Source organism: Mya arenaria, chromosome 12 (assembly GCF_026914265.1).
Source record: "Mya arenaria isolate MELC-2E11 chromosome 12, ASM2691426v1".
NCBI classification, from domain to species: domain Eukaryota; kingdom Metazoa; phylum Mollusca; class Bivalvia; order Myida; family Myidae; genus Mya; species Mya arenaria.
In genome coordinates, this window is record NC_069133.1 from 64,994,969 (window position 1) to 65,014,296 (window position 19,328).

A 19,328-nucleotide genomic window follows, 5' to 3' on the forward strand; every position below is an offset into this window, starting at 1 on the left:
ATACTGAAAACAAGTTATAGTCCAAGACATTAAGAACATATTAGGTGAATCATTGATGACTAACTCATTCACTTTGCCCTTCTTAATCATTAAGATTTTATCTAATATGTTTTTATGAAATTCACTTTAATCATGCATTATTTTCTTGAAACTAGGTCATTTTAACATCACACAATGATACTTGTAATGCAGTTATGCCAGCACAGGGGAAAACAGCTGTATAGCATAAGGTTGAATACATGTATGGAAAAGTGAGTTCTGCAGTATGTATTGCTTGCAGATATATGATATGTCTATAGTAAATATGTTTAAATTCTTCTTTCAGTGACCATTGGGATTTTATGATTCTGGCTTAGATGAATATTGAGTAATAAATGTCAACTGGCAAAAGAAGTGGGCTTGCGGAGTTCTGGTTACTTCTTTACTACCAAATACCTAAAGACATTGCCATTAACCTAAATACTCAAGATCAAAGTATTACTTATTGCATAGATGATGCTGTTCCTGTATTATTCTTGTACTTATCAGTTTTGTGGTTGTCAATGTGGTTTATTCAACTGTTCTTAATTCAACAATCTGACTGAAATAGTCAGCCCATAAACTCAGAGAATGATGAGACAAAAGCTTCTTTAGTTATAGATTGGACAAAACTGATTTAAGGTAATTTCTATAATCAAAGGTAGACAACTCTTTAAGGGCCCATGTGATTATCAAGATTGTCCAAGACATTATGCCCACATACATTTTGACCAAATTTGGTGAAGATTAACAATATTGGTATATTGGATGCCGCCCCTTACACTGCAGGCAAGATAAAAATATGTCCCATTCTTTGAATGGTCCATTTGTTCTTTGAGCATGCTTTAAAAACCTTTAATTTCTATGGATGTCGCATAGTTTTATCACCAAAAGTAGAGCAATACGATGAACATATGACACAAAGTAATTTCAATTCATCACTTAGATCTCGGTAAGTGCGTTTTTAGTACTTAGATAGACCTTGTTTTTCTTAGTCTTTTTTCTTAAACTTATTTCTCTTACTATTCATAACAAATCTTTTATTGTGTATAGCTTTAACTCTGTCTGGTTCTGTTGCTAGGAAATAAACAAAACCAGAATTCTTTACATTTTATGTACAATACAAATATCCATGACAATAACATTCATAAATTACAACAAATTTAAACATGTATTCACAATATTCTACACAAATACATACTGTTAACATTTAAATCAATTTTAGTGTATTGAGAAAGAAAATGAAATATTTGATACCATACATATTCTGTAATCATGAATAAGTGAATGTATGAAAGTAGGCTTTGTTATTCTTGAATTCTTATTGTTTTTGTATCAATTATTACCGAGTTATTTCACAGAAGTTCATATATATTTCCAAATACAAAATCAAAATTATTAATTACCAAAAATGTGCTTTTAGTATAAAGCACTGTTGGACTAGAAAGAATATTTGATGCCTTTCAATAATTTTAGCTTCAAATGCGCTATGACCCAATTTCTTGGGTCTTCGGACAAAGTTACCGTAATACTCCTTAAACAAACTAAAGAGAAATTCAATCATTTTCTTTCGTATTTATTGAACCTCATGCTCCAGCATATTGTATTCTCATTAAAGAATCATTTTATTTTTGAAAAAATAAATGCATAATAAAATTATGTTTCCATAGCAAATGGTCATTGAACGGTACTCTTGTACAATTTTCTAATAATAGTTGGTAATTTATAAAAACTTGATCTTGGTGTTACATAAAGACATATCTTACAAAAATTTATTCTCGGGAAATAACCAGAAACAACACAATATGATACCAAGACATGCAAAAGTAATTCCCATGCAGCAACCAAGTCATGTCTGTGACGTCAAAACAGGTGTTCAAATTTTATGTTGGCTTATCTTGTCTATTTATCTCAAGAGTGTTTCTATGGGAAATAAATGAACAATATGCACTAAAATAGGTATTTGGAAATTTTATCCGAAGACCCTAAAACTCGCGATGAAGCACAAATATGCTTGACATTATGACTATCGATCTAAATTCGGGGCAAGCATCACTACTATATAATCCAACAGTTTTCTTGGTTAGTGTCTGGAATTCTAGCTACACTGTCTGTCACACATCATCGTCATCCTGCAGTTGTTATTATGCTTCTGGGTGTTCCTTGAAAATAAAAATAAAATTGTTTAGCTGTTTATAAAGCATGCTGCATGCACATCATTTATTTCATAATTAAAAGTATTGTTCTTTTGAAGTGTAGCAGTTAATAGTGCAAAGTCAGCCCTTCCTGAAAAGCTTGAATCGTTTTAATATATGGAGACATTAAAATCTAATTGTGCAGAATTAATTTAGAATTAGAGTTTAAGTACAAGAACTAGGATAATAAAAGGCATTGAATCAGAAATGGAAAGTAAAGAAATTTTGACGGTAAATGACCTTTGGAAAACCATAAAAAGGCCTGTCACATTGCTTAATCCTAGGTCTTCCTTATATATCCCTATACCAGTATCTAGACTATTTGTTATAAGTATATTCTACCAGATTTGTGTTCTCAAATAAATCGCTGTTTTTATACACCTGTTAATATTTGAGTCTTTGGTAAAAAATGTCTAAAATTTTTGCAAATTTGAACCAGGTTTATGTTTAAACTTTTGGCTACTGAGCTTGTTTCTGTAGTTTTAAACTTAAAGTATTGATGTACGAATTACATTTTGAGACATTATAGATAATAGAATCAAAAACAGGGATATCATTGGTAGGACTTTAAATCGGACATTCAGAGAGCTCTTTCACTGGCCTCGAAAAGTCCAGTCACAATGAATTTTGGATGTGACCGTCATAATAAATTTTGATGGATCAAAATCGAGAACCAATGAAACGATACCAACACTAACATACTACAGTTTAAGTGTGTCATTTGGTCTGTGGTTAAATAAAGCTTTAAAATTATTTTACTGTTAGTTTCATTAGTAAACAACCAGACAAAAAGTCCTCTTAAAGTGACACTCTTATTCAAAATCAATACATACACATGCATAACAAACATAAATTTTGAGTGATAAATCTTTAACTACTTACTTAATAATGCATTTATGGTAAATATAAATTACTGATTATAATGATTGTACAGTGTATTAAATAGTTGAAAGCTCAATAATATAAAATGATTGGTGAGTGCTAAAAGATTTACTGTGATCTACTATCGTCTCATTAGGTAGAAATACCATGTTTTCGGCACCTCTCTTTTAAATTTAACTCGGTATCCTTCATAAGAACCATTGTATTCAACACTCATTTATCCTTTTTGGTATATCAAAATAATTGTGAAAAATCTTATTTGAGAGTAAGATCTTTAAAGAGAAATCCCAGATGACTTACTGGAGTGTGTTGTGGGTTGATCCCGTACCACTCGTACTGCATGGTTCTTATCAAATTGCTCTCCAACTGTGGTCCAACAAGAGGGTTGATTTGGAACAAAAATGCACACAGCCAACTGAAATCATGTTATACATGAATGTATTAACATAGAAAATGTCATCAGATGATAGTTTCTGACCTTAAATTAAGTGTTAAAATTCAGATCTTAATGATATAATCATGTATAATAATTCATCACAGCGTAGTTGTGGCTTCAAGGACTCGGTCAAGTATGAGGTAAATTATGCTTTAAACAGCTATGAAATCTAGGTAAAGTATTTGTCTAACACAGTAGAAGTTTTAGAAAAAGATTACTTCCCAGTATTTTCGAAAACATTACAAGTATGAGGTTGAATTTCAGTTTGCATCTGTCAGTCAATTTAAATGCACAGAAACTCAAAAATACACATAATACAGTAAATTCTCAAACACATCTTATGTTATTTGTTTCACCGGATGTAGGAAATGAAGGAGTATTCGAGACTTAAGGGTTGTTACACCCTAATAAATTAAATAAAATTAAATAAAACCAAATGTTATTCATTTCATTATTTTTTTTACCATGAAAACTTTAAGAATCTGTTGTACATTTTATCGTATTTTATAAGGAATGGTTCACTAGAGGTACTTACAATAAGTAACAGCAAACTGCAGTCATAACGAACATTATCTGCACGATTCTGAAAAAAATCAACATTGCAATTAAGGAGTGGCAAATAAATATTATCATTCATCTAAGTTCTGTACAGGCCTCTTTCTGCCAATTACACAAGTCAAACCATTTTCGATGCCAAATATGTATATTTCTTTTCCCTATTCCCAGAAAAAGAAAAAAAAATAGATAAAATTGCTATCACTAAAAGCCTTGCTTCTAGACTACCATTGTGCCCCATATTGCAGGGACTGAGTTTTAGCATCGGAACAGTTCATTCAGAACTAACGTGTGTTTACAATTATAATTGCACTCATCAAAACTAATGGATCATTCATGGTTAAAAAATCTTTATTTCTGAAGGTACTTTATCCAAAAACACTTGGTTCTTTAACATGCTTGGTGTAAAGCATCAATACCGGGATACAACAGACCTGGGTTAAACCAGTACTGAGTACAACATTTTCCCAGTACTACCCCTCAATGCTGAGTGCCAGGCAAAAGAGGTACTGGTTGCTATATATGTATTTATATTGAGCTAATTTTTAAACTTTTGCCTTTCCTTATGTGTATAGGAAAGTCGTTAAATTATCATATATTAAAACAGATATAAAAGCAGTTTGAGATCTTCTGCAAATTAACTGCAGTTATTCATACTCATATTATTTTTATGCTAGTTTGTTGCTAGGAATGACCCCTTTGTTCAATTTGATGATTTCTTTTGGGTTAAATGTCACTAAAAATGCAGACCATAATTATGAGACCTATGTACATTCACATCAAACTACTAAGGCCAAAAAAAGGTCTTGTTTCTTGTCACGTGCCTTAAAATCCTAAGGGTCTGTAAGTAGGTTTGTTTTTTTTAATAAACTTTTGGATCGGAACGTTGAATGTACTGTCTGCCTTCATTAGCACAGTACTATAAGCCACTTTTAGTAGGATCAAATGTTGTCCATGATATCGGACACAAAATAAGACTTGTTTGTTGTAAAAATAACCATTTGTATTTATTAAATAAAAAAAAACAAAAAACATCTAAATGCAAATTCTATGATGTAGATCCTATGAATAGAGGGGAAATACCTTCCATCACTAAAAATAGCAACATCTGGTACTGGCCGACAAAATATATTAGATGTTCATAATGATTTGTGGCCATATATGTCACGATTAGTGGCAATATATGTCAATGATATCCAAGTAAGTGTTGAGTAACAGGAATTCTGCAAGTATTATTTGTTCTGTAGTCCAACGCATCCTTGTCAAAATCCAATATGTGCTGACATTTCTCTCGCTTTTACTTTCAGTTCCACCTTAGGATTCTTCCGAAAGTAAACAAAAAAAATCAGCGTTCCTATTGCCAATATCCCTACATTGTTCTTTCATAAAAATGGAAAAGCAATCAAACTGTTATGTAATAGAATTTAACTGTAGATAGACCACAACTTACTTCAAATAGTTCTCCTTTCATTTTCATTAAAATTGACAAGAGGAAATGTTTTCACCTGTTTCCCACTCTTTCTGGATAATGTGCATGCTAAGAAAAATGTTTATTTTATTTTTAACTTGTAAATAAAATAGAATTGAATTAAATAACATTTCAATTTTAGAAATTGAAGCATTGTTGTTTGTAGTAAGCTAAAACTGCCTCAAGGTATCTGTTAATTTACATAATGGGCAAAATTATTCACAACATGAAGTTTGACGTTTATTGCTCTTGATATGTGTTTAATATATACTTTAATTGAATAAACAAACTTTCAGCACACTGTTTGCCGCCTCTTTGATCTACAGAATCCGGACTACCGACTATGCACTGAAATTCTCCCAGGTCAAAGTTCACGCTCACTTGCAAACTCAGGGTCATGACCAATTTTTCATTCGAGCTGGGGTCAATTGAAAGTCCTGTTTAAATATACTTTTTGGATACAATTTTGTAGCATGGTTAATTTTTTGTTTCCACTACCGTTTTCTGACGACTCTGGTTACAAAAATCGATTTGGGCTCAAAAAAAATTACGGTCAAGGGTTAAAAGTACGGTCGTTCGGATGACCAGAAACAAGATTTTTTTTAGACCTGAACAGAATAAAAATTAAATAAAACAGCTTTAAACTTCAATTTGTGTTACCCTCTGTTTGGTGATTTCCTCATAAACAATCCGGTTAAGATTGGACATACAACACCAATGAAACCCCAGAAAATAGTAACAACTGCGAATGCAGTATCGGCTCTCGTCATTGTTAGTTTTTTTTTCTGGATATTTGTTTGACAATTAGATACCGGAAGTGAATTTCTAATCATATGACAGTGTTATAAACGCATGACATTAAGATTTCCGTCAAGCGCCTATACTGATCTAGCCGCAACCGAACTATCAACGGTTACATTAAACCTGGGAGTGTGAAAATTGGTTCCAAATTATACCATAACTTATTTAGACGTTATTTATTTAAATAGTATTAAAATACACTAGATGATAGACATTCATCGGACAGAAGCTGTCTAGTCATTCTATTCTAAATTACCGGATCGCCCAGGACCAGCATGGTAGCTACACGTACGGTCCTGATCATCTAGGCGGTTTTAAACAGTTTAAAATTGCCGAACTTATATCCCGGGGCACCTCACAATAGCTCGGACCCAACACACAGCCAACACAGATCTGATCCCTGATCGCCCAAATTTGAGTCCGGGAGGTTGGTTGGACTAGTTTAAATGTTACTAAGTCGGGCTTAATTCTTTCAATCAAGGATGTTCTTATACAGTATAGTGGGCCCAATGATTTCAATAAACTAAAGTTGATGTACATTAAAAGCATGCTCAACAAAACAAGATAAAACTTCGCAAGTGTGACCAAGGCAACCCTTTGTATTGATCTAGATCATCGAATATTCGATCACGGTAAACAAACGCGTGTTTTAGCTGGTGTTCGGGATTTGTGCCCTGTTCGGAAATGTACCGTCAACCAGTAGGCCCAATGATTTCAATAAACTAAAGTTGATGTACATTAAAAGCATGCTGCCAATTTATTGTTACAATTATCATGTGCATGGTTTGATTTAAACTTTATGTAGGGTGTACAATTCACATAAATTGTCTATATTCATTTATATTATTTGATAAATAACTCAAAATCAACTATAGGTTACGAAGATAAAGTTTAGGTCGGGAATGAAATAATGATCTAAAGGAATGAAATTACCGAAATCCGGGATGTACGAAATGTCTAGGGCAGGAAATGACTAAGTCCCATGTTCTCAGTCGCGTTTTTTAATTTTTAATGATAGCGGGTCACATAAAATGTTAAGTTTTTTTTACCCCGAATGATTTGGAAAACGGCGACATTGTGGAGAAAACGTGGACTCGATAATAACAGGGTCGAGGTCAAATAATGATCAATGCCTCCCTCATTGTCAAAAATATAATCAATTTCTCGATTATTTTAAATGAAATTTCCTACCTCCACCACTAACCAATGTCACCACGTAAAGATAGGTCACGGATTACACTCTGTAAAGATACCAGTGACATTTCTGATAAACAGCTCTATCACAAGTAACATTGTACTATCTGAACTCAAAAATGCTAAAGTTAAACCATTGTTTAAGAAAAACAATAGATCTGATGTTTCAAACTATCGACCTGTAAGCATACTATGTATAGTTTCAAAAATCTTAGAAAGAGTTGTATACAACCAACTAGAATCTTTTCTTGTTAAACATGGAATATTATACGAACTTCAAAGTGGTTTTAGATGTAACTATTCAACTGACTCCTGCCTAATTCATTTGACCGACCATATCAAAGATCAAAATTCTATAAAAAAGGTCTATATACAGGAATGATTATGCTGGATCTTCAAAAGGCGTTTGATACCGTAGATCACAAAATTCTATGTCAGAAGTTAAAAGAAATTGGTGTGGATTCAATTGTGTGGTTTCAATCATATTTATCTGGACGTAAACAAGTTGTCAATGTAAATAATACAACGTCTCAATTCATGAACATCTCTTGTGGCGTTCCTCAAGGAAGCATACTTGGACCGTTGCTGTTTTTTATTCTATGTCAATGATATGAGTAAAAGCATAAGTGAAAAATGTAAATTAATATTATATGCAGATGATAGTGCTATCCTTTTCTCACACCAAGATCCGTCTGTTATTAGTAATGTACTCGGCAAGGACCTTGAAAACTGTAGTAAGTGGTTAGTTGAAAACAAACTGTCTTTGATTCTTAGAAAAACAGAATGTATTTTATTTGGGTCTAAAAGGAAACTAACAAAAGTTGATAGCTTTAATGTAAACTGCAATGGCCATATAATAAAACCTAAACAATCCGTTAAATATCTTGGAAGTATACTGGACAATGATCTCAGTGCTCCATCTATTGTTAACAATATTGTCAGTAAAGTTACTTCTAGGTTAAAAATTTTATATAGACAAAATCGTTTTTTAGATATGAAACTTAGAAAATTGTTATGTAACTCCTTAATACAATGTCATTTTGACTATGCATCGACATCTTGGTACAGTGGTATATCTAAACAATTCAAGAACAGATTACAGGTCACTCAGAACAAAGTTGTCAGATTTATTTATGGCTATTATTGTAGAACTTCCCTGAAAGTCTCAGCTTTCAATGATATTGGATGGCTTAATATAGAAATTAGGATAAAGCAACTACGACTAAACCATGTACATAAAATCCCCAAATGCCCATCATACTTACATGAACATTTTACTTTAGTCTCATCCACGCATTCTTACAACAGTACACATAGTGCTGGGAATTTTAAAGTGCCACAGGCTGACAGTTTTATATTAAATACAATGCAGGACTGGAACAGTCTTCCAATAAAGTTAAAAGAATTGAAAAATAAGAATACTTTTTAAAAAGAAGTGAAATCACATCTCATTGTTGGTACGAAATGTGCAGAAATGAAAGATTTCCTATTTTATTAATTGTTATTCATTTAATATTGCATATCAGTTCTAAGATTTTTGTCATATTATGCTAAAGTATCATATGGTTTTAACAATCGGTTGCATTATAACTGTAAAAGTTCGATCTCAAACATTTAATCATTCTTTAACTGGTCAAGAGTTCATGCATGTTATTTTTGTATAAGAAAACCTAATTTAAAAAGCTTACAACTTAGATCTGGACAAATAATTACGTTTGTGATAAGGACCCCATTGGAAATAAGTTGAATAACTTTAATGGGTTATCCTGTGTTATATATTTGTCACATTGAATTAAATCTTTATTAACGCACGTATGTATCCAAAGCATTCTAATGATGTTGTGCTTTAGTATAGATATCACCACTAATACTTTGTTAATCAGTCTGTGTTATAACTTTATGAGATATTTGGTTTGTTACTATGACATATGTATATGCACGAATAAATCTATTCTATCTGTACTTGTGTGTTGGGCCGTGGGTGCTGACGATGCAATGTAATCTGATACTTTTTAGGGACGTTGCGATATAAAAATCGCCGTTATATCAAATAAAGGTCATTGTTGTTGTTGTTGTTTTTGTTGTTTTTCACATGCATGGAGTTTTATAATATGGTGGCTGTCAGTAGCACAAAAAAATGTTTTTTAACCCGAAATGATATCAGATTATCAATCATTATAAGTAATAGTAAGATGACTTGAAGTGACATTTTAAGGATTAAGAATGGACGGAGTGAACGTAGCAAACGAGCCTTTCTTAATCATTAAAATTTTACTTCAGGTGATAAACTGTCTTAAAATAATACCTCATTGGTTGACACATTGTCAGTCCAAAATCTGACGTAGAGTATGTATCGGGTGATCGTGGCAGTAGGTGGACCTTTAAACAACCGCGAAAGTTGAACTTCTTGATGATCAAGCCTAGTACTTAATGACTGCCTTTCTGCAATCTCATTGGCTGAAAATGTAGGTTGTATTCTAAAAAAACAGTCAGAATACAACCTACACAAATTCATTCATTTCGTTCTTTATCATCGTAAAATGGCCCGAGTGTTACCGCGAATGTTCAAGGCAACTACGCGGTTAAACAATTGTGAAGTTTCCATAATTTCTCCCTATCAACAATAATGATTTTAAAAAGAGCTCATAATTATTGTTTTGGTGTATAAATAACGTGCAGTAGGAACTAGTTCAGTTGTGTATTACACGAGGGGCAAAAACAACAACATTCGTGTTCTGCGTTGTGCAGAACTGCACAGTATCAACACCACATGTGCAGTTTAAGTGGAATGTGTACGGTTTTACAATTGAAAGTGTATTTAGTGAGTACAACTATGATTGTAATATGGCGTAGAGAATATTCCGGAGTTTTCGAGACTTTGAGTTTTATGTCCTAAATAATTAAATATGAAAATTCATAGTCTCTGCGAATAACACACGTTTAAAGCAGCTATAACAAGATATGTTTTGTCGTGTATCTGAAAAAATCCATATCAATCCCTTCGATGATATCATTGGAAAGTCACTTCTGTTTCTTTAAATGCGCCGAATTTTTAAAAGATATTTCTTGTTTCATAAATTTATTACAAAATTATCATGCGTTCCCTGTTCCTTTGAGGCGTTATTGTTCAGTGAACCTATGAACTTATTAATTCCGTTAATAACCGTATTCGATAAACTAGTATGAATATTTATTCATCAACTATTACGTATTTGACGAGATACAGAGACAATTGCTGTACCAATACCAGACAATTGAAGACAATATATGCCAGAACTCGCTCAATATGGACCAAACTCGGCCAATATCAGCAAAACTCGCCAAATATGAGTTTCCTCCGTTTTGATTGGCTACACAACTCGCCTAATATAGGACTGGAGAAATGGACCATTTTCATTGGCAGTCGAAACTCGCCTAATATGAAAAATATGCTGGAAATTATTTTTAAATGTAGCCATTTTGTTTTTTTCCATTTTCCGACTATTTTGAAAAATTTGTGCTTCGTATAACTCTATTTGGAATACTTGAACCTATTGAATAATTAAACTACTTTGAACGGTTTGATATTAAAGTTATATTTAACCCGTTGGTGGATTTTACGACTATTATGATTTTGTACACCAACAAAATGGACGGCGAAGGTGAAACATCAATCGGAACTCCTCGGCTAGTATCAAGATATGGCTATCTCGAAGCTTGCCGGAGATGGCCGAGTTGTTACGATTGGTGAAACATTTGACGTTTTAGCAAACGATCTACGAAATTAAGACGAAAAGATATACTTTCTTACGATGTACAGTGCTTGATTCATAAATATGTGCAATATCACTTTAAGGATGCATGTCAAAATCATCAGTCAAGACACCACGAATGGATAAGGGATACGGCTTTAATGTGAACTAAAGGTAAGTTATAAGAATGTTTTTAACCAAAATGGTAATAGTTAATTAATAAAATACTTATTAATTAGGTGATTTCATATTGGCCAAGTTATTTGTCCTCGGTCAGCTGTATTTGCCTGCGCCCTTTCGGGCTCAGGCAAATACAGCTAACCTCGGACAAATAACTAGGCCAATATGAAATCACCTAATTAATAACATTATAGTATATATATGTATAACCCGGAGATACCTGCACGGAGCTAATATAACAGTTAAATAGAACTTCTCATCGCAACTTTGTTTATTTCAACGAGTTGCGTTTATAAGCCTCATAATAAGACAAGACCTAAGTAATTAGGCATAGGTCCAATATACCCGAGTATACCGTATTCAGATTTCTATAAGTCCAGTATATCCTTGTATACAATATTCAGCTTTCTATAAGTCCAATATACCCGGGTATACCATAAACAGCTTTCTACAAATCCAATATACCCGAGTATACCGTATTCAGCTTTCTATAGGTCCAATATACCCGAGTATACTCTATTCAGCTTTCTATAGGTCCAATATACCCGAGTATTCCCTATTCAGCTTTCTATAGGTCCAATATACCCGTGTATACAATATACAGGTTTCTATAAGTCCAATATACCCGAGTATACCGTATTCAGCTTTCTATAGGCCCAATATACCCGAGTTTACTCTATTCAGCTTTCTATAGGTCCAATATACCCAAGTATACCATATGCAGCTTTCTATAAGTCCAATATACCCGAGTAGCCGTATTCAGCTTTCTACAAGTCCAATATACCCGTGTATACCGTATTCAGCTTTCTAAAAGTCCAATATACCCGTGTATACCGTATTCAGCTCTTTATCAGTCCACTATACCCGAGTATACCCTATTTAACTTTCTACAAGTCCAATATACCCGAGTATACCATATACAGCTTTCTAGAAGTCCAATATACCCGAGTATACCATATTCAGCTTTCTATAAGTCCAATATACGCGAGTATATCCTATTCAGCTTTCTACAAGTCCAATATACCCGAGTATACCCTATTCAGCTTTCTACAAGTCCAATATACCGGTGTATACCCTATTCAGCTTTCTAAAAGTCCAATATACCCGAGTATTCCATATTCAGATTTCTATAAGTCCAATATACCCGAGTTTATCCTATTCAGCTTTCTACAAGTCCAATATACCCGAGTATACCATATTCAGCTTTCAATAAGTCCAATATACCCGAGTATTCCATATTCAGATTTCTATAAGTCCAATATACCCGAGTATACCATATACAGCTTTCTACAAATCCAATATACCCGAGTATACCGTATTCAGCTTTCTATAGGTCCAAAATACCCGAGTATACTCTATTCAGCTTTCTATAGGTCCAATAGACCCGAGTATACCCTATTCAGCTTTCTATAGGTCCAATATACCCGTGTATACAATATACAGCTTTCTATAAGTCCAATATACCCGAGTATACCGTATTCAGCTTTCTTTAGGTCCAATATACCCGAGTTTACTCTATTCAGCTTTCTATAGGTCCAATATACCCAAGTATACCATATGCAGCTTTCTATAAGTCCAATATACCCGAGTAGCCGTATTCAGCTTTCTACAAGTCCAATATACCCGTGTATACCGTATTCAGCTTTCTAAAAGTCCAATATACCCGTGTATACCGTATTCAGCTCTTTATCAGTCCACTATACCCGAGTATACCCTATTTAACTTTCTACAAGTCCAATATACCCGAGTATACCATATACAGCTTTCTATAAGTCCAATATACCCGAGTATACCATATTCAGCTTTCTATAAGTCCAATATACCCGAGTATATCCTATTTAGCTTTCTACAAGTCCAATATACCCGAGTATACCCTATTCAGCTTTCTACAAGTCCAATATACCGGTGTATACCCTATTCAGCTTTCTAAAAGTCCAATATACCCGAGTATTCCATATTCAGATTTCTATAAGTCCAATATACCCGAGTATACCATATTCAGATTTCTATAAGTCCAATATACCCGACCCGAGTATACCATATTTATATTTCTATAAGTCTAATATACCCGAGTATAGCCTATTCAGATTTCTATAAGTCCAATATACCCGAGTATACCATATTCAGATTTCTATAAGTCCAATATACCCGAGTATACCATATTCAGATTTCTATAAGTCCAATATACCCGAGTATACCATATTCAGATTTCTATAAGTCCAATATACCCGAGTATACCATATTCGGATTTTTATAAGTCCAATATACCCGAGTATACCATATTCAGATTTCTATAAGTCCAATATACCCGAGTATACCCTATTCAGATTTTTATAAGTCCAATAAACCCGTGTATACCTAATACAGCTTTCTACAAATCTAATGTACCGGAGTATACCATATACAGCTTTCTACAAGTCCAATATATCCGAGTATACCGTATTCTGTCCAATTAAATCGAGTATACCGTATTCAGCTCTTTATAAGTCCAATATGCCCGTGTATACCGTATTCAGAATACTTTAAGTCCAAAATACCCGTGTATACCCTATGCAGCTTTCTATAAGTCCAATATACCCGAGTATACCCTATTCGGCTTTCTATTAGTCCAATATACCCGAGTATACCCTATTCGGCTTTCTATTAGTCCAATATACCCGAATATACCGTACTCAGCTTTTTACAAGTCCAACATACCCGAGTATACCGTATTCAGCTTTCCATAAGTCCAATATACCCGAGAATACCCTGTTCAGTTTGCTATAAGTCCAATATACCCGTGTATACCGTATTCAGCTTTCTATTAGTCCAATATACCCGAGTATAACATATTCAGCTTTGTATAAGTCCAGTTTACCCGAGTATACCCTATTAAGCTTTTTATTAGTCCAGTTTACCCGAGTATGTGACATTTCACGCTCGACTTTGTGTTGTCTGTAATTGCCCTGTAATAATGATTTAAGAGCAATTACATATTAAATTTATTTGAACTTAATCAATTCAGTGTACAAAATAATACATTAATTTTATGGAAAGTTAAACAATTTGGTCCAAAACAGTTCTATGGTCATATACATAGTTGTCCTATAGATTTTTAAAGCTAAGTTTGAACTTTAGTTGAATTCTATGATAGCTTTCCAATTGTTTAACAATTTGGACTCATCTGCACTCCAATACTTATGGAGGAGAGGCCACCCTTTCTTAGCTGTTGTTAGCAGGTACTCATTTCCAGGTTGTTGAGAGTACGCATGCGCACCTAAAACGAGGCTTTGACACAGTCGACTGCACACCAGCAAAGGTATACTTTTAAATTCAGCTTCATTTAGTTTTCGGTTCTTTGTGTAACCTTTCAAAATATGTCCACCGACATCTAGTTGTTTATTCTCTTCGCACTCAATCGAACAATATGCGATAGTAATGGCGATGTCAAATACAAAGTACGACTTTGTGACGTCAGACCAATCTAAAAGAGCAGTGACGTCATGAACGCGTTGATCACATGGCACCATTTCTTGTCCAGAAACTTCGGAGACTATAGTATTTTGTTCATTTATGTCTCCGTGAATAACACCTGAAAAATAAAAGATAATGTAAAAGTACTCTTAAATTCTGTTCAAGTACTATAATTGTTTGTTAAAATGCGTTAAAATTCTGTTTAAGTACACGCATATTCTCACCAAGAACTTGAATTTTATGTTCACGTACACTAAAACTTTGTTTAAATGCACTCATATTATGTTGGGGTACACTAACATTCTGATCAAGTACTCTCATATCCTGTCAAAATTAACACTAACTGTGTTCACGTACTATAACCTATTGTTCTAGTAACCTTATATTTTGTTACAGTACACTAAAAGTGCATGCAAAGTTAAATTTATCATGCTATCGACAATCTACGTTTCGATTTCTAGCCAAAAATGGTGGGAAATAAGTCATTATAGACAGATTAATTAGGCGAGCACTTTCATGATCACACATATCTAATACCACCAATCGCTTACCTGTGGTAAATTCTGGATATCGTGGAACGATATCACGCTCGAATCCATCTACAACCTTTGTGACGACATCAAGATCATTGGCATCCTTGATGGCAGAAAAGAATTCCCGTAGCCGAGTCATCTCTGTGAGACTCCACAGGAAGCGATGGTTCTCATAGAAAGGATGGTTGAATCCCTTAAGCAGAAATGTATTGCGTGTTAGCAGTTGTCGATGTCGGTGATTGAATATAGCCTGACCTAACTTCACTGTAAGGTCATTGGTACAAAAAAGAAACTGTTTGGCTATTTTTCTTGCCCCACTACAATTTGAGTATTTGCCTCAACACAAACATTACATAAATTGTGTTTATTACGTGCCGTTAAATAGTTAAACAATTAATTTACATTGTCTTCTTTTTTAACTCTGAGTAAAATCATTTTGAGTATATTAAAATACTCTGACCTCATTTAACTGATAAGCCATTAAAATTACGTCTGTGTATACGATTAATTTCGGTATACTTACGTCAGCTATTGCATTATGCAATTTTCCTACAGTTTTGCCGATGTTATAGAACGACCCAGGGACGTATGGTGTCTGTACAAACGTTGAACCAGGAATATACGTCAACAAACGTACAAGGTAGGGTCCGAACTGTTGAGATGCACCTGTGCATTAATCGAAACATGAGTAGCGAATATAACACTGATAGACCCCTCTACTTCAAAAATGTTACATGCCGTGGACCGGAAATTTCATATTATTCACCTTGCGGGATACATATAACGGTTGAACATACATGTTTAAAAACAATCTATTTAAACATATCATTTTCTTTTACCATCTTTGTCAGTGTTGGTAAACGTTTCTAGACTGTAGGGTTGGCCATCTTTATTCTGCATGACCTCTTGAGTCGGAATATCTCGCTCCCGCACATGCGCACACAGGGCGTTAGAGGCATCTAATAAATCAAATAATTCGATGTATTTTTAAAAACCAATGTATTTTGTGAACTACGTAAAATTATCTAGAAAGTCAAATACTAACAAAATTACGAAATCATTGAAAATGCGCAAATTGTGTGTACAAAATTTAATCAGTTCAATTGTAGGCTAAAACACCCCTTTCAGGCACTTAATTTGTACAACTATATTTATCCAGAGACACTACTGTGGGATGTTACATGCGCACGCACGCACGCACGCACGCACGCACGCACGCACACACACACACACACACACACACACACACTAGAAACATAGTCAGCTTAACACGCTATTACATGCTATTCTATACATCGAATGAGCGCCTGTAACGATCCAGACCATAACTGTTATGATCTGGATGGTTAAAAGTGCTCATTGTCATTGTCAGATCGCAATATTGTTCACCCTGTGAACGTATATAGCTACGCCAATCTTCAAATATAGCATTGGGTGATCACTTTGAGAATGTATAGCGAACTTACAAGGAAACAAACACTAAGCCTCTATGTTTATCCACGACTGACTGTATATTTACCTATTCCTTCGGGAGAAGCTGATTGCAGTGAGTTCATGACCTTAAGAACATATCCAGCTTTATTGAGTTCTGGAATGTTCTTGTTGTCAACGTGGTCTGTAGCGGGTCGAAAGAAGAAGTTGAGATCATCGTAACTAGGCAACGACTTGATGTCTCCTGTCTAAAGAGCATGGTTAAATAAACATAAACATAATGCGGAAATAGGTCCGTATTTGAGTGGATTTACTGCATAGAAACGTATGTCTGTATAAATATCTTTGTTACTTAAGTTACACAATTGTAAAGACAGAATTGAGGCACGAGGAAGTCAAGCCATATAGGCGCAGGCAGACATTAAAGCTGCACTTTCACAGATATACCATTTTTACAACCTTTTAATTTTTTGTCTTGGAAAGAGCAAATTTTTGCAGAAATATCTGTAAACCAATGATATAAGATTGCTGACAAACATTTAGATCTTAGATTTTCATATTTCCGTTCGAAAATTAATGTGTTATGGCTTAAACCGTTACTAACGGTTTAAGAAAAATGCATAAAACATCATGTTTTATCTAAAATATAAAAATCTGCGATCTATTTTTGTATATTACTGGTGTCCATGGATTTTCGTAAAAATTGGCTTGTTCCAAGACAAAAAATAAACAAGAGTGTGCAGCTTTAAGAGGTCAAACCTTCCCCCGCAACAAACTACTCGAGGGTAAAATTATTCACTATTTCAGGTCTAACTTTTATTTATGGTTCATAAAAGTAAACTGAAGAATTTCAATTCAGCAAATTTAGTCACACTGATCTGCTCTATATTTCTACCATTGAGTAAGTATGTCGTATAAATGTATCGCTGTTACTCTGAACACATATCGACATCAATCGTTTAAGGAGATCAAGATTCCAATTTCGTTTTAAACAAGTGTGTTTGAATTTCAGACATGAACGTGTTTTGTTTCGCGGAAATGACGGAGGGGGGAGGGGAAATGACGGAGGGGGGAGGGGAAATGACGGAGGGGGAAGGGGAAATGACGGAGGGGGGAGGGGAAATGACGGAGGGGAGGGGAAATGACGGAGGGGGGAGGGGAAATGACGGAGGGGGTAGGGGGTCAATGTACTACAATTATAATCTACCTGAATTCCGTAGAGCCTGGCAACAAGTTTGGGAACTTGGCTTGGGTCCAACCGGGGCTTAATGGACTCATTTGGGTCCTGCACCTTCGAGTTTCCCTCTTCGGACATCTTGACTTCTACAGTTTTTCTTCAGAATGGCTGTTATTAGATACAGTAAATGAGTTGAACCGAATATAGTTGAATGTGATATTTACCAGGGGCGGCTCCAGAATTTGATGTTAGAGGGAAACGTAGCATAGGGGCGTAACCTTTTCACTTACACCCATCCATCAAAACCGAAATTAATTTGGTTTAAAGAGTTGAGAAGGGGGTGGGGAGTAGGGTACTCCCACAAAAACATTTTAACAATTTCTGATCCAAAATGGTGCATTTTTGGCGTCTTTCGTTAATCTTTTCCCCATATATTGAAGTAAAAAGTAAACTTGGGCGATTTTATATCAGCTAGTGTTTACAACGATACCGCCTCTGTTCATATTGAAAGTAAAATTTGTAAAGAAAACGCAGCGGGTGACATTAAAAATATTATGACTTTCTATTTCTCCTTTCTCTTTCAACACTGGTCAATACAGGCAGTTCAATGCAGGCAAACATATAAGTTAACGAATACCTCGGTTAAATCTACTTGCCGAGTACATGTCTACGTACTTGTTAACATATGTGTACACACATACATGTATATCAATGTATACAACAATTTACGTTTTATTTAAGTTAATCTGTTAATGCAATATAGAACGACACATTCATGATTTCTGCAGACGAGGCATTGCTTTCATGATTTATAATAATATTTTGTTATAAAGATAAAACGCAACTAACCTCTTCACAAAAGGAGCAAATATATATCGTCCGTTTTACACACGCACATGCTTTATTGTGATTGTGAACTCGGTAAACTTTATCATTAGGTACGGACGAAAGTGAACACGGCTTAGGCCTAAAAAAAAATAATTGTTTGGTTAGGGTTACATCCTTTTCAAAAATAGGTAGGGTAGGTAGGCTTTTTTTATTATTATTTTTTTTATTAGGCTTTATATAAGAATATCATTTTCATCATTGGAGAATGGTGTTAAAGCTATCTTCTGTATAAGTATTTACGGTTTAAATTACATATTGAAAAGCAATTAAAAAAAAGTTTTTCATTTTTTTTTCAAACTAACTATAAAAACGTTAGGGTCGGCGCCTATTCCGTAGGTAGGGTCGGGTAACCCGAACCAAATGTATTTTTTTAGGCCTTATTATCT

At 34.3% G+C, this 19,328-nt stretch overlaps 2 protein-coding genes across 2 annotated transcripts; both read right to left on the reverse strand.

Annotated features, from left to right (window-relative positions):
- Nucleotides 1-1,116: 1,116 nt before the first annotated feature.
- LOC128210342 (V-type proton ATPase subunit e 1-like) lies at nt 1,117-6,407 on the reverse strand. Its single transcript, XM_052914630.1, has 4 exons — nt 6,215-6,407; nt 4,067-4,114; nt 3,396-3,510; nt 1,117-2,180 (listed from the first exon to the last, which is right to left on the reverse strand). Exons 1-4 carry the CDS (start codon nt 6,385-6,387, stop codon nt 2,163-2,165), a joined length of 354 nt encoding a protein of 117 aa, XP_052770590.1. The 5' UTR covers nt 6,388-6,407; the 3' UTR covers nt 1,117-2,162.
- Nucleotides 6,408-14,446: 8,039 nt separating this feature from the next.
- On the reverse strand, nt 14,447-18,949 carry LOC128212269 (hydroxylysine kinase-like). The gene is made up of 7 exons (XM_052917639.1): nt 18,904-18,949; nt 18,085-18,222; nt 16,966-17,125; nt 16,286-16,405; nt 15,970-16,112; nt 15,465-15,639; nt 14,447-15,031 (listed from the first exon to the last, which is right to left on the reverse strand). The coding sequence occupies exons 2-7, from the start codon at nt 18,190-18,192 to the stop codon at nt 14,574-14,576; spliced, it is 1,164 nt and encodes a 387-aa protein (XP_052773599.1). The 5' UTR covers nt 18,193-18,222; nt 18,904-18,949; the 3' UTR covers nt 14,447-14,573.
- Nucleotides 18,950-19,328: the final 379 nt, after the last annotated feature.

What these genes read in the sequence shown, in the direction of transcription:
- LOC128210342 (XM_052914630.1), bottom strand. Translation starts at nt 6,387, where the DNA reads ATGATTAGAAATTCACTTCCGGTATCTAATTGTCAAACAAATATCCAG. An exon ending in AGGAAATCACCAAACAGAGG is followed by an intron (nt 4,115 to 6,214) that starts GTAACACAAATT and finishes GATTTTTTTCAG; the next exon opens with AATCGTGCAGATAATGTTCG. An exon ending in GCAGTTTGCTGTTACTTATT is followed by an intron (nt 3,511 to 4,066) that starts GTAAGTACCTCT and finishes ACATGATTTCAG; the next exon opens with TTGGCTGTGTGCATTTTTGT.
- LOC128212269 (XM_052917639.1), bottom strand. Translation starts at nt 18,192, where the DNA reads ATGTCCGAAGAGGGAAACTCGAAGGTGCAGGACCCAAATGAGTCCATT. An exon ending in CCAGGCTCTACGGAATTCAG is followed by an intron (nt 17,126 to 18,084) that starts GTAGATTATAAT and finishes CATGCTCTTTAG; the next exon opens with ACAGGAGACATCAAGTCGTT. An exon ending in TACCAACACTGACAAAGATG is followed by an intron (nt 16,113 to 16,285) that starts GTAAAAGAAAAT and finishes ATTAATGCACAG; the next exon opens with GTGCATCTCAACAGTTCGGA.